This window comes from Rattus norvegicus, chromosome 10 (genome assembly GCF_036323735.1).
Source record: "Rattus norvegicus strain BN/NHsdMcwi chromosome 10, GRCr8, whole genome shotgun sequence".
Lineage (NCBI taxonomy): Eukaryota > Metazoa > Chordata > Mammalia > Rodentia > Muridae > Rattus > Rattus norvegicus.
Genome location: NC_086028.1, coordinates 82,449,393 through 82,464,809, shown reverse-complemented (window position 1 = coordinate 82,464,809; position 15,417 = coordinate 82,449,393). Strand labels below are relative to the sequence as shown.

The window sequence follows — 15,417 nt, the reverse complement described above, 5'->3', positions numbered from 1 at the left end:
ACTCGGAAGACAGAGGCAGGTGGGTTTCTGTGAGGATGAGGCCAGCCTGATCTACAGAGTGAGTTCTAGGACAGCCAGGGCTACACAAAGAAACCTTGTCTGGAGAAACGAAAAACGAGTAATCAAAACCCCAAATAACAAAGAACTTGACAGGCTTTAAAAGGGCTGAATCGGGGTTGGGGATTTAGCTCAGTGGTAGAGCGCTTGCCTAGGAAGCGCAAGGCCCTGGGTTCGATCCCCAGCTCCGGGAAAAAAAAAAAAAAAAAAAGGGCTGAATCATTCAGTTCAAAACTAATGGTACCTTTTGTGCCTGCGAGCCTACTAGCACTTGAGAGGTAGAGGCAGGAAGATCATGAGTTCTGGGCAAGGCTATTTGAGATCCTGTCCCCAAAACAACTAACCACCCAACCATGAAACTACTGGTGAATTCAAGGTTTCCTCGCTGTCTCCCACACACACTCTCCATGTGTTCTTCACGATAGGGCCTCTGGGAAGGATAGAGCTAGCTACCTCCAGGTTCCATCCTAGAAGAGGTCTCCACCCAGCAGGAGAGTCAGCCCCACCTCCCCACCAAAACCCCTGCACCCTAATGCACCTGAGTCACTGAATCCGGGCGGAGTCCTTGGCTACAAGGCAAAGCCAGCCAAACTGGAAACGCGCCTGGGAACAGAATGTCTGGGCTGAACAAGTCTTATGCAGATGTAAGTGTTCGCAAAGTGATTCATGAACGGACTCCATTTCCCGATCATCGCCTGTAGAAGCGCAGGTTCTTCCACTGTTGCTCAGTCCCTTAGGGCAGTCATGAGGAGAATGGAGCTCAGTGGTAGAGACTGCCTCCGTCGGACGTGGGAGGCCCTGGGCTTGATCCCTAGCACTGAAACAAACAGGAGTAGAAGAGTGGGAGAAGGGAGCCTTTCATATAGGCCAGTCAGTGACAGTCCAGGGCAGCACAGGCTGGGCGGGAGTGAAGAGACCAGATTTGGATCAGGGCCTTTAAGGCGTTCACCACTACAAAGGAAAGGCCTACCTAAGAAGAAAGGGAACTCCTTAGGAAAAGACCTATGTGTTTAGAGACTGTGATTAAGGAATCAAAGAAAGTAGGGAAAGACATGAAAGACAAGAGTGTGGAGGGTATGTGTAAGGGGGAAGGACCCGGCTCAAGCAGAAACCTTTGATTTTATACAGGACAGAGGCCCAAGGAAGGAATGGCGTATGGGCATTCCTGTGCACGCCGAGGCCAGAGCAGGACATACACTGTCCTGCTCTGTTGCTGTGTTTCCCAAAGCCTGGAGCAAGGTTGGCGGCCGGCCAACTGCAGCCAGTCTCTGTCACAACCTCACAAGGGAGGGATGGGGTTTCAGATGCTGAAGTCCAGCTTCTCGCCTGGGTTCTGAGTTCAGGCCTCTTGCTCGTGCTTGAGCAGCGAGTGACATCTTCCCAGCCCCAAGGGAAGGATTTTAGCTACAACACGGGTAGCATCTGATGGCTGGTGTTTCGAAAACAAACCAGAGAGAGGTAGATTGGTGATTCCGAATTACTACATTCTAACCACTTGGCTCTTTACTGCTTGTTTGTTTTTGTGTTTGTGGTTTTTTGTTTAGTGTGTGGGGTGGATTTTGGCTTTGTTGGTGTGTGTGTGTGTGTGTGTGTGTGTGTGTGTGTGTGGTTTTTACTTTAGACAGGGTCTCTCCATGTAGTCCAAGCTATCCTGGAACTCACTCTGTAAACCAGCCTGGCCTCAAACTCAGAGATCTGCTTGCCTCTGCCTCCCTGGTGCGATTAAAGGCCTGGGCTACTGACACCCAGCTTGGCTCTTTTATTTTGCTATCACTTTAGCTCAACAACCTTTCCTTCGAAGTGACAGGAAGGAAAGAAGGAAAAGGAAGATACAAGAGGCTAAGAGAAAACCAAATGGGAGCGGAGGAGCTCAAATGATTAGTTCATGCTTGGTGCTGGGCATTGGATCCTCAGCACCACAAAAGGTCCAACTCAGACCCCAGCAGGGATGTGTGTCTTATCTACCTGTGATCAATGTCTCTCAAATGCTGACTTGGGAAGCTTTGTTATGCTCTTAGAACAAAGTTTACCGGATGTAAAACATTTTTTCTCACTGTGGGTTAAAATAACAAAACAAAACAAAACAAAACAAAAACCAGGAAGGGTACTACTGAGGCGGAGGTGTAAGTGCTCTGGCTTCAACAGGCGTCTAAGGGTTCACTGCAGGTGGGGTGTGGGGTTTCCTGCCCTCGCAGGTCTGAAGGCAGTGTGAATTCCCTCTCGATGCCACGCGAAGCCTGCCCAAGTTAGTCGTTCGCAGAGGGCCTGGAAGAGAAAGATAAACCTACCTGGGGTGCTTGTCAAGCACAGCACCTCATTCGGGAGGAAATGAGGCAGAGACCGAGCAGGACTCCAGCGTGCAATTCCGCCCACCTGAGACGCAGGTTAAAATACAGTTTCTAGGCACCCCCGAGAAGTGGCAAATGTGATTAGGGACGACCCTAGGAATCTGCTTTTGATATAGGCTCAGACATGCCCTTCTGAAGCCGAGTGGATCAGGGAAGCTCTGTGAAACATTAGTGAAGATTAACAGGGGCTTGAGTTGACATGACAGTCCCCTTTAGGAAGTCCCAGGTAACCCAACTCCCGCCAGGTCATCGACTCTCCACAGGTGACGGTGGGCGAGGGGTTGAGGTGAAGGCGATGCTCTCACCGGGCGCTGGGCACCGGGTACCCGATGGCTACACTAGAGCCTCTCCATGCCAGACTGTATTAAGAGATGTATAAGCTCTTTATGGGGCATTTCACAGTAGCACTTCTGATTGGCTTTAGGGCAGATCTATCACTCATCTTCTGGGTTAGAGGTGGGTGGAAGGTCAATTCCGACCAATACAGAAACACTTCTCAGCTAAGCCCCTCCTCATCCAGCTTCCTGTTGCTGTCCATCAACCTCCTAACAGGCGGGACTTTGCCTCCCGCCAGTTGGCTAAAGGATACGTCGTTCATTCCTCAGTTAATTTCCGGTTGGTGACTACTACCGTCTATCAGTGACACTTCGTAGCTCTATTGGCCAGACCAACGTCACTCTAGATGCTTCCCAGTGATTGGTTAAAAATGCTGTCGGTCCCCAATGTACCGAGCGCTTATTGGTAAGAGCTGCCGTCGCTCGGGCGGTGGCGGGCTCCGGGATTGGCGGGTGCTAGGCGGGCGGTGTCAGGCTCTCGGTGGCGGCGGAGGCGGCGGAGGCCAGGGAGGAAGATGTCGTAATGAGCGGTGGGTCCTGGCGTCTGCCGGCGGCGTCTTCCCGGCCCTCAAGGGTCGGGAAGACGGGCAGAGGCCTCGGGGAGGGGAGGCCGGAACCGGGGGTGCCCCCCTGGGACTGGGACTGGCTCCGGGGCCCGGCTACGGGAGGGGCGGGGGAGGAAGGATTCCCGCCCGGAGGAGGAGCGCGGCTGGCCGGCCGGGCGGAGGCACCCGGAAGGGGGCGTTAGACTCCCCGCCCCTCGGAGCCCCGGGCGGGAGGGCGGCGCTTCCGGGGCTGGCAGAAGGCGCGGGCAGCGGGGCGAGCCTGGTACCCCTCCTTCGCCCCTTTGCCCGGGTCCCGCCGGGCCTTCAGCCTGCGCCCGAGTTTGCTCCATGCAGGCGGCAGACGCCCCCTCGGGCTCGTCCTGTGGGCAGCCAAGGCTTGAAATCTAGGTGGTGCCAGTCAAATGGGCCCTGCTGGTCTGAGCTGCAGCCTGCTGGCCGGGCCACCGCAGTCCCAGACGGTGTCAGGACGAGAGGGAACTCCCTAGGCAGTTGACTGCTAAGTGAAAAACCGACTGTTAATGTTTATACCTGGACCCTTGAGCCTGCGGCTAGGTGTCTGCAAGCTCTTGGAATTTTAGAAGTTTGAGAACTTGTTGACAGAGCTCCCAGACTATGGCCCGATGCCCCTTGGGGGGGGGGGGTGGGGCAAAAATGCACTGGAATTCCAAGAAAGCGTAGGCGCTATCGCTCGTAAAGAGATGACCTAAGAAATAAAATAGATGTTCGCTTTCTTCCTCCATCCGCGTTGCTGGCTTAATGGCGCTCAGCTTCTTCCCTTCCTTTTTAGGTTTCTTTCCCAGTGCCTTTCTAATTTTAGTAGAAAAGGAAGTGTCTTCTGCCCTGGGCATTTGAGAAACCTGTCCTCACTACATTCCTTGGTTTTGGTTCTAACAGTCTGTCATGATCAATCGTTTCATAATTAACTTGATCCAGGGGAACTCCGTTTGGTTTTTCTCCTGAACTTTCCTCCTTTTTAGGAGGTTACTGGATCATTCATTACCTATCAAAAAGGTTTGGGTCTGTGGAGGCCTGTCAAAGAGGAGAGAAGCAGACCATAGCTGTGAGCCACAAATTGGCCCGAGGTCTCCTTTATACAGATTTCATTGCAGAAAGGCGATTAACGTTTCAGTGTGTGCTGGCAGGAACGGTCTACAGCTGTTTCATGCTGTGCCCTAGAAGGTCCTGGGCATTATAGAGGACAGAGCCCTGAGTTGACCCCCACCCTCTGTGGTGATGAAGGTTGAATCTTGATTGTCACAAATGTTAGACAAGCATCTCTCTGGCTGAGTTGTCTCGTCAGCATAGAGCTGTCTTGGATGGGATTTTTAGAGCTAGAAGGGTTAGGGTGAGCCAGTCCACGGTGAACTGGCAGAGGGAATGAGGGAGCCCAGACCACAGTAGCATTTTCCATTATTGACACAAAGAAGTCCATTGTCTGTGGTGATGAATGTAAGTGCAGTGTCTTGTTTTCTTTTAAGGACAGTGAACGGAGCTGATCTCAGAACCTTTCAGTGGGGCTTATGTCAGTGTTGCAGTGACTTCTTATTTAGGTGGCAGGGAGTTGAAACACGGTCTTGCTATGAAGCCCTGGTTGTCGAGTATTCGTCCTGTGATCTGTTAGGCCTTGAACTTGAGATCCCTGTGCTTTAGCATCTGCTTGGTCTCTAGTGACCAGACAGACATCAGTACCAGTCAGCATGAATTATCTTTGCCTGAGGTGATCGACGAGTTGTCTACTTCTAGTCCTTCTGCTTGGTTGTACAGAGATTTCTTCTTTGGTTAAACCCATCAGCCATAAGGAAGAATAAGCTTCTCTGACACTGTTAGGAGCTCCCAAGCGAGGCTGCTAAAGACACAGACTCTTTGCCAAAGAAAACTAACTAGGATTTGTCCATAACTGGGTCTTTCCCGGGCACCAGCTGCTCTGAGGGGAAGAGTTTGACATCTCAGCTGATATCACAGAGACAGCCTCTACTTAGATTGGATCTAAACTCTGGGCCAGGATCACTGAGAAGGCCCAGTGGGTAGACACTTGCTGCCAAGTCTGATTACCTGAGTTCAATCCCTGTATCCCACCTGGAAGGAGAGAAACAACTTCAACACTGTTATGATGCACACAGACACACACACAGACACACACACAGACACACACACACACACACACACACACACAGGAGGGAGGGAGAGAGAGAGAGAGAGAGAGAGCGCGAGAGCGCAAAACCAATACATGTATTAAAAAAATAGCAAAAAATTTGGGCCTGTCAAAGCGAAGAGAAGCAGTGAAAAGATTATATGGCAGATGTTTGGGTAAAAAGTCCGTGACTTTCCAGCAGGTAGGGAAGTTAGTAAGCAAGTTAGCTAGTATTTTGGTTTTGAATATCTTAGTTCTTCTGGTGGTTAAGTGTTTTGGAGAAGTTATAGTCTTTTGTACCAAGCAGTGACAGTCTGACCGTCAATGGATATGTGGCAATCCCCGAGCTTTCTTTAAGCAAGTGTTGCCCAACTGTGGCCCTTAGAACAGTGCTTAAAGTTTCTTACAGCCACCTAGTAAACCGTAGCAGTTTTCTAGACCCTGAGCTCTCCCATTTCTACAGAAATGGCATGTTTTTTCCTACGTTTCCTTCAGTCCCATCGCTTCTGTGTTCTGTCTACACTCAAACTGCAGCCTTGGCTTGCAGACACAGAAAACATCAGCCATTATTTTAGATCAAGCGGATGATGGCCACAGAGTAGAAGAGGCAGAGACCTGGCTGTAAAAGTTGTATGGAGTGTTGTGAGCACGTCTGATTGACTGCATCATGTGGCCTAATTTTAAGCCTTGTTGGGCTATGAACTTGGAGTGATCTGTTAGGTCATATACTTCCTTATACGTTTACTGAGTGGCATGTCTGGACTCTGTCTTTGGATGATTTAAAGGATTTGTGAACTTCTTAGGATATTCTAAACCAGGAACCCAGGCTGGGGATGGTTGATGCACCCAATCCTAATGTATTCGAGCTTAAGGCAGGAAGATTGAGAGTTCAAGTCCAGCCTAGGTTACTTAGTGAGTTGCAGGCTAACCTGGGCATAGCAAGACCTTGTCTCAAATGAAGAAACAAACACCAGGAATTCTTTAGCCACAGGGTGGGCCAAATAAGTGGTGTGCTGAGAACTGCATCACACAGGTGCTTCTGTGTACTGCTGTCCCTGCGTGGCCCACCTCCCTCCTGTACTTCTTCCTCTGTTCCTCCCACAGCCAGTGCTGAGGCCTTTGTTTCTGAAATGTAGTTGCAGTTGTGCCTCTCAGGGAGCTGACTTCATAACCAGCAGATGTTTCCGTGAGCAGCTTTCCTAAGGTCCCCGTGCAGAAGGGTCATGGGTTTTTGGAGCCTGGTGGGAAGGGAAAAGTGGCTGAAAGTATGGAGCACACCAGGCTAAGTAAGAATGGGGCTTGGGGGTCATTCTTGAGGAGAAGCTCTCTGATGTTGTGGTAGATTTGTTCCAGTTGACAAATGGTGAAGGAGTAAACTTTTTCTACTGCTTCATGGGACCCTGGAGGTAAAAAACAAAATACCAGAGCAAGCTCAGAATCGGCACCAGCATCTCGGGGCAGCCAGACCTCTCAGTATGTTTCTGGAAGGCACTCCGTCACTGTCACAAGCATCACTGTGCCTCTCCTCGGGGTGCACTCCAGGCTGGCATGCTCTCAGATGAGCCATTGCTTGGTGCAGGGGTTGCAGATGAGCAAAGTATTCCATCTTGCTGCTTTTCTGTGTACCCCAGAGAGAGCTCTTGGCAGCACTGAGACATCACTGTCATATCACTACACAAGCTTGCTTGGAAGCCCAGCGTTGGAGTCAGATGATGTGCATCTCATCTCTTAGCTCCCTGTTTCAGCATCAAGATGGCTTGCTGGGCCGGGCCAGCGGCTGCTACGTTACAGTGCAGAGGCTCAGCTTGGGTGGCCAAGGCTAAGTCCTTTGAGACGCCAGTTTGCCTATGGGTGGTGATTTAGGCCCTTCAGGTGCCATTCATGTCAGCCACGGAGTGAAATTGGGAAGAATTAGCAATCACTGCATGTTTCTAAATGTCTTTCTAGAACTTGCTCGTTGGGATTGTCACCTCCTTGTGGGTTTGGTAAAATCACAGAGTGGCTCCTCTTGAGACTAGGAATAGGGATTAGGAAATAGCTAGTAGGTCACCCGATTAGAAGTGAAATAGTTCTGCCTCTGGTTTATGTTTAATTAGAAGTAGGAGGGACAAAAACAACAAACCAAAAACCAGACACCCAGGTTTTAGAAGAGTGAGTACAAGTGAGCCTTCCCCTCTCCAGGGAAGGGAAGCCGCTACTCATTTCAGAGCTGATCCTGGCCTGGAGGAGCTGAGTGACTCATGGAGACACTGCTGAAGCAAAAAAAGGCAGCTCGTCTGTGTTTAAGGAAATTCTTGGGGATGACTCCTGCTTTTATTTCTCCTGTTCTCTACAACAGAATTCTGAGTCCCAGTAGTCTTTTTGTTTTTCCTAAGATTTATTCGTTTATTCTATGAATGTATAGTCCACTGAAGACTGTAGCTGTCTTCAGATGCACCAGAAGAGGGTATTGAATCCCATTACAGATGGTTGTTCTTAATTGGAAAGGCTTTTCATGATTTCCTGGGGCTGCTTCCCATCATCCCATTGCCCCCAAATTGATGCCTTGTTACCCAGGCCACAAGCAAACTAGGAATGACAGCAGCCATGCTTGGAAGAAAATAATTCAGAATGAGACAGAAGAGTGTTCACATTTAGACGTTCTCATGGTCTGACCGATGTCCCCCCATGCGTGCGCTAACTGGAAATGGTAGAAGTGTAGCCTGGAGCTGTAGTGCTATCTGTGGGGTTGACGTACTTGCACTGAAGTGTTTGACCTGCTACATACAGCTCATATAGGCACGGCCACACTTAACTGTATTGAGTACTGGGGATGGGACTGGGGCTTGGTGCACTTTAGCACTGAGCCACACCCCAGCCCTCCTTGGTTTCTAAACTCCATTTAACATCACTTCCTCTGCATTCCTTCAGGATTCATTTATTCACGAATTTATTAAGCAAATATATAAAGCTCCAACTGTGTGCTAAGTTCTAGAGGTACATCAGTGAGGAAAAGAGAAACCCTTGCCTTTAGGAAATTTGCATTCTTAATAAGACAGTAATTAAGTAACTAATGAGTACTTGCTGGGAAGTGGTAAGTGCTAGGGATAAAAATAGAGAGGGAGGGAGGGGGGAGGAAAGGAGGGAAAATGTGTGGGAGAGGCAGTTTCCACAGGGCGTTCAGGGATGCCTTAAGATGGGGACTTCATGGAACCCTGAAAGTGATGGGCATTGTTGAACCAGTTCTGTCTAGAGTGAGGGAGAAGGCTGAACCCAAGCAGATGTGGCGGCAAGCAGAAGAACCTGGCACAAGGGCCCAGGAACTTTGGAGAGGACAGGAAGTCAGGTCACATAGACCTGTGCGTGGTGGTTGGAGCTCTGCTGTCTGATGGGATGCTCTTGATGGCCTCTGAACAGAGTAGTGGTGTGGCTTCATGTATGTTTGATGTGTTGAGAACAGACTGGCAGATCAGTGGCTTCTCAGCTGCCCAGGTACAGATGTGGATTTAGGTGATTTAGGTGTTGAGATGGAAGCTTCATGTTTGGAATGTGGTTTGAAGTTAGAGCTAGAAGTGTTTGTTCCCACATGTGGAAAAAAACAAAATCAAAGATAAGTCCAAGGTCTTAGGGTTGGGCAGCCGGAAGGATGGGGTTAGCATTTGCTGCAGTGGGGAATATTTGAAGAAGCATGGAATTAGGAGCTATAAGAAACACGATTCAGGGCTGCATATATTCAAGATGCCCATTAGTATGTTCAAGTGAGAACGTCAGCAGCAGGCAGAAGGCAAAGGCTGGAGACGGAAACTCGAGTCATCATTATAGAGACTGTGCAGCGATTGTATTGAAAGCCATGAGAGGGGTTGGGGATTTAGCTCAGTGGTAGAGCGCTTGCCTAGGAAGCGCAAGGCCCTGGGTTCGGTCCCCAGCTCCAAAAAAAAAAAAAAAAAAAAAAAAAAAGGAAAGCCATGAGAGTTGGAGAAATCACCAGAAAACATATAAGACAGAAATATAGGTCCTGAAGTGGAGTCTGGGGCTTAGAATGTAATTGCCTAGAATTTGAAAAGAGAGGAAAAATCATCAGAGATTTAGAAGTAACCTGCAGGGTAGGAGGCTGTCGTGGGAACCATAAAATAACTATTTCTAGGACCAAGAACAGTCAGCTGTCCGATCACAAATAGATGAGGGCTCAGGTCTAGGAGTTAGCAGTTAAATTCAGTAATACGAGGTCTGGTAGCATTAGCAAGTTTGGTTGGATGAATGAGTTAGTCCAGCCTCACTGGAGCAAGTTGAGGAATGACTGTGGGGAGTAACTAGAAACACCTAGTGCAGAGCCTCCTGGCCTTAGGATGAAGCTATTTCTTGCATAGTTTTTTTGTTTGTTGTTTTTTCAAGAAGGGTTTTATTGTATAGCCCTAGCTGTCCTGGACTCTCTTTGTAGGCCAGACTAACCTCGAACTCACAGAAATCTGCCTGCCTTTACCTTCTGAGTGCTGGAATTAAAGGTGTTCAGCACCATACCTGGCTTCCTTGGATAGATTTAAAGTAAACTGAAAAGACTGGAAGTTAAACATGCATTTTACTATATCTAACCTTCCAGTACGTTACATTGGTTTAAAAACCAGTGTAGCGATGTCCGTCTGTATTTACAGCACTACGGACGTGGAGGTGGAGGAGCAGGAATTCAGGGTTATCCTGGGGTTCACAGTGAATTGGAGGCCAGCTTGAACTTTTTGAGACATTATCGCAAAAACCAAAGACTGCGTAGGTTTGCTGAGAGTCGGACAAAGTCATTTACCACAAAGTATTTTATAACGAAATGTATATCACGTAACTTACTGAATACTGTACTAAAAGCAGCAGACACCATTATGAGTATGCTTTCGTGTGCTCTGATGTTGAAAAGTTAGGTTGGAAGCCTGCCGGTTAGCTTAGTGCTTCCAGGGGTTAGCCTGTCATGTCAGGCTGTCTGACAACATGGGTTCAGTCCCAGCACCCACATGAGGGAAGGAGGGAAACACCTTCCAAAAGGTGTTCTCTGACCTCCACCTGGTGGCCATGGCATATGTGTAGCCATACACAAATGTGCACCCATGTACACAGAAATAAAATGTGTTTAAGATGTAAAAAATAAAAAAGGTAAGTTGAACCACAGGAGTAAGGAGTCAAACTACTTGGTGACTGAGGAGTTTGAGAGGTTAGGAAGCACCGCTCAGAAAGGAAGGGTAACTTCTTTTCTTTTTTTTTTTTTCTTTTTTTCTTTTTTTCGGAGCTGGGGACCGAACCCAGGGCCTTGCATTTGCTAGGCAAGCGCTCTACCACTTAGCTAAATCCCCAACCCCTGGAAGGGTAACTTCTTGATAAAGTCCTATGTACATCCCAGGGTCATGGCTGAGTGGTGGGGTCAGGGTTGGGATGGAGAGATCTGTTCTCTCCTTTTGGCCTGTGGCATTAGTAGCCTCTGCTCAGAGTTCTGCAATGAAAGGCGTGAACGTCATCTTCCTGTGTGAGATTGCTGGGTGTTCAGTTTTCCGGACAGCCCAGCCCAGCTTGCTCCCTCCACCCTCCATCCAGGCTGATTCATTCACCAGTTTCCCTGGAGGTCCAGTTTTGTTCTTTAAAACCAGCCGTGGCTTGCTTTTCCCTCACCAGCTCTGAATTCTTCCAGGCTAGGCAACTGGGAAAACCTGGCCTTAGGAACTGCTTTACTGGCTTCTGGCCCAGCCAGACTGACCAAAATAGCCACCAGAAGGACTGTTTGTGCAGAGCGAAATTCCTACTAGGGAAATACCATAGTGGAGGGCTAAGGAAGCCATAGCTGGGAAGGATTTAAAAAAAAAAAAATAACGGCCCAGTAGCCTAGGGTCCAAGTGTGGACTTTGAGCCAGTCCATCCTAGGACAGCCTGATAACCAGGGCTCAGGGTCCTTCCTGTTAATGTCGGCCAGAGAAAGCCCACCCACCCCTCCAGCATAGAGCCACCTAAGCTCCCTACTCTATGGTGAGGCCAGCTTTGCCAAGGGTGCCACAGGAGTGCGCACTGGCACCCAACAAGGTCATCTGCTTCTGGAGAGTAAGTGAGAAACAACCTTTAGGGATTCTAAATGGCCAAAGGGACAGTGCTGGCTTCAGGCTCAGGAGAGAGAATGGCAGACAAGGAGGGAGGAGGCTGGGTGCTTGGTTCCTCTCAGCTTATCAGTGGAGCTTCCGCAAACTAAGGGGGAGGTGTAGTCAGGGGAGAGGCTGGGTAGGGCTCCGAGTTTAGTCTTCCCAAAGTGACCTGACTGGATAGAGTGGGCCAGAGGTTGAAAGCTGCCCTGGAGGCTGAGGGTGGGAGTTCTGCCTGAGCTGAGAGGTCATTTAAGCAAGGACCATGCCATGGATTAGCGAACAGAAAGGAGAGAAACTGGTACCAAGAATGACGAGGCCCCAACTGTCCACCAGGAGGGTAATGCTCAGGGTCCTGCTGACATTACAACCACACATTCCAAAGACTATTCTTCCTCCTCTCCCAGAACTGTACCAGGAACCAGAGCTGGTATCAGCAGTTCAGTGAAGACCAGCACAGCTTACTCAGAAGAGCAGGTCCTTACCCCATCCATACCTTAGGCCTGCTCTCACTGTAATGGGTGCTGGATGCTAGCAAAGTCCTGACTTCATCTCAGTCCAGAAAGGATCCCAAAGACATGATATACCTGTTACAAAATGGCTGTCAATAAATTTTGCTAGGGAGGAAAATGAAAACTGGCCTAAAGGTCCAAGCATCAGCTAGAAAGGACAGAAGAGCCGTAAGCAAGGGAAGGGCAGCAGAGATAAGCTCCTGGGATCCAAAGGGAGGGCCATGGAGGCTGGGAGGGAAGAACAAACCGGTCAGGAGGGAGTGCTCTGGGTTGGGAGTGTCTGGCCGACCCAGGGAAGGGCCACTGAGGGCTGGGCTGAACACAGACCTGGGAATGAACCCGTGGAAGCTGTCTGAAGCCATGTGAACAGACACAGTCCCCTAAGGAAAGAGATCTTGGGTGAGAAGGGACACTTGTTGAAGAATGTCAGTATTTTAGTGATGGAGTGAATTGGCAGGGGGGCAGCCATGAGCGAGGTCTGGTGACCTGGTAGAAGCAGCCCGCAGAGTGGAGGGAGGTTTGGAGAGGACAGCAGGGGGCGAAGGCTGTACTAGAGGGATATGAGGGAGGCAGATGCTATGAGGAGTCTGGGAATTAGGTGCTTTTCTGTCAGCTTTGGGTTCTGTCGAGTCCCTCAGTTACCTGATACTCCTTCCTCCTTGCCACCTTATTCAGCCCCTCAGGACTTCTTGGGGCCGAGATGTGCTGGTCATTTTGCTTGTATCAAAGATGACTGCCAGCCTTCAGCCTGGAGACTTAGGGAGTGTTAGCGGAAATGAATTAATAATAAGATCCAGATTCTACAGCTGAGAGACGTGCATGCTTTTTCTTTCAAGAATATTTGGTAAGGGTGTGAGATATGGTTCAGTGGAGGATAAGGTGATTGCTGCCGAACTTGATAACCAGGGTTCAGTACCTGGAGAACCCACGTGGTGGAAAGAACTGGTTCCAAATTGTTCTGTAACTTTCATATGTGTTCAAACACACACAAAATAAATAAATGTAAAAAAGGAGAAATATACAGTAATTCTTATTACCTATATTGCTAAATTGTAGGTTTCAGCGACCACATACCGTGGGATTATTAAAAAATGTTGGATGAGCTGGAAATAGTTCACATATATATATAGCATTTGCCGTACATATGTGAGACCCTGGGTCCGGCCCTCACACAGAAAGAAAACTGTGTAGTGTAGTGGAAGTGGTGTGAAGCAATTGCAGAATTACATGTGAGCCCCTCTGCGGCTTTCTGTTCCACTCGGTGCTTTCAGTGGTGTGGAGGAAGGGTCAAGCATGACTTGCATCCACATTACAAATTCTTTTTTTTTTTTTTTTTTCCTTTTTCTTTTTCTTTTTTTCAGAGCTGGGGACCGAACCCAGGGCCTTGCATTTGCTAGGCAAGCGCTCTACCACTGAGCTAAATCCCCAACCCCCACATTACAAATTCTAAACACAGGGTTCCAGACGAAGAGAGGCTGCTCGGAGAATCTGCGGGTGTGTCTCTCCTTAACCACATCCACTTACACACCAACCAGAAGTACTTCTCTCTTTCCTTCTCTTTCTCTTTCCAGAATACAATTCTGCAGTGGCAGGGAAATGTTTCTCCCATTTGATTGCCCAGGGACCACACAAAGCTCTCAGTGACAGTAGGAGACACCCATAGTGGTTTTAGACTAAAGAAGTATTTTGAGAGCCAGCTGGGGAGGAAAATGCAACTAAGATGAGGCATGCAGCCGGGAGCAGCAGCCCGCAGCCTCAGCGGGAGAGCAGTTCCCCTCTGACCCAGTGGCTCTCAACCTTCCTAGTTCTGTGACCAGTTGACATGGTTCCTAAGTGTGGGGATTGCTAACCATAAAATTATTTTGTTGCCACTTCATAACTGTAATTTTGCTATTATGGATTATAATGCACATATCTGATATGCAGAATATCTGGTGTGAGGCTCCTATGAAAGGGCCAATTGACACCCCTTCAGAGGGGTCATGACCCACAGGTTGAGAACTCTGAGCCCAACCAGGTTTCCAAACTGATTGATCCAGGGCTACAGAGGGAGAGAGGTGATTAGGAAGCCGGTGAGGAAGTCCTGGTCTGTCTTTGCTACACTTCCTTTTACTCTGCTCCACTGCATGCCTCTGTGTTTCATAATGCAGGAAGGGCATCATCATTCACCAAGCTTTGTTAAGTAAACGAATCTTGAGAGCCTCCTAGGAGACCGACTGCCTGCCTTCCTGGCCCTGCCAGCAGCTAACTTGTCCTATGCTTTTATCAGCACAACATGGTCTGAAAATGCTTAGTTTGTTTGTTCTGTTTTACGTGCTAGGTATGTAACCAAGGCCCTTGTACATGCTAGGCAGGGTCCCTCTCACCTGATCTCCCTTGCATCTCAGAAGGATAACATTTGAAAGAAAGTTTAGTCCAACTTTTTACCCCACTTCTCTGTCCCAACTCCAACAGAATATACACCTTGTCTCTGGTTAAACAATTTTAGAGAAAGGGAAACATCACCTCCAGAGGCATGCAAAGGTATCTTTGAGTTAAACAGAAACCTGGCTTCTTGAACATCCACACAGGTGGCATGGTTTTGTTCTTTGGACTTACAGAGTAAGTACCATGGTCAGAAGCTTGAAAGTCTCTCACTGGAAATACCCCTAAGAGTGGGCCCAAGTCTCCAAATATAGCCCAGTGTGGGGAATACTATATGAGGAACGTTATTTTTCTTACCTATAATTGAATTTTTTAGTTTTTCTTAAATAGTTTTTGTTAACTAAACATGCATGCTTTAAATTCCAGCAGTCAGAGGCTAGACTAATGTGATACTCAGTAAGTAAATAATTAAAATAAGATGACAATTACCAGAAGGAAAACATGTCAGTAAAAAGACCCAGGATGCCTGTGGTCCCTGGTCCTGAGCCCAGGCTGACTTGGAGGTACCTTGGCTTATACCCACCACCCTTAGCCCCAAGTAAGATGATCACCCAGCCTTCATTTCCTCTTTCTTGTTCACAAAAATACTATGAGCATTTCAGTGTCAGTTGAAACAAAATGCATGGTGCCTGCTTTTTGCCGATGACTCCATCTAGAACCTTTAAAAGCAACTGGCTGTGCCTACAGGACTGGTTTTTGCAACTGCATACTTTTATTTGCAGCTGTCCCTTCATGGCTACAGTGATTCTGCAGAGATCTGTGTCTGTGATGTCCTAGAATCTACGTGTCCACTTTGCAAGAGCCGTCTGTCCTCTGGTTTCACAGTTGGCAGCCTCTGCAGGATCTCCCTTGCTCTGCAGCATTTCACGGGCTTGGAGCCTGGTGACCACTGAAGGCACTGTGTTGCTTCCTGGCCAGCCTGTCTGTTTCTCTTTACCCTTTATCTTTCAGGGACCTGGGG

The 15,417-nt window shown here is 48.6% G+C and overlaps 1 protein-coding gene and 1 long non-coding RNA gene across 33 annotated transcripts in view; one reads left to right on the top strand and one right to left on the bottom strand.

Moving 5' to 3' along the window:
• Nucleotides 1-15,417, bottom strand: part of LOC102547955 (uncharacterized) — a 47,346-nt gene that overhangs the window by 9,893 nt on the left and 22,036 nt on the right. For 25 of the 28 annotated variants that reach the window (XR_010055764.1, XR_010055768.1, XR_005490745.2 and 22 more), the window contains one exon: nucleotides 596-15,411. This is a non-coding gene — a long non-coding RNA (uncharacterized LOC102547955). The remainder of the gene's footprint in view (nucleotides 1-595; nucleotides 15,412-15,417) is intronic. The other 3 variants (XR_010055765.1, XR_010055766.1, XR_010055762.1) reach the window with 3 other exon arrangements.
• Nucleotides 1-15,417, top strand: part of Sp2 (Sp2 transcription factor) — a 30,560-nt gene that overhangs the window by 2,774 nt on the left and 12,369 nt on the right. Inside the window, exon 1 of one of the 5 annotated variants that reach the window (NM_001399622.1) lies at nucleotides 3,213-3,270. The exons of 2 other annotated variants lie outside the window; for them this stretch is intronic. In NM_001399622.1, coding sequence (NP_001386551.1) covers nucleotides 3,264-3,270 — 7 coding nt within the window. In that variant the 5' untranslated portion in view covers nucleotides 3,213-3,263. Of the gene's footprint in view, nucleotides 1-3,212; nucleotides 3,271-11,351; nucleotides 11,486-12,297; nucleotides 12,432-15,417 lie in introns of those variants that run through there. 2 more of the 5 variants (XM_039086080.1, XM_039086079.1) reach the window with 2 other exon arrangements.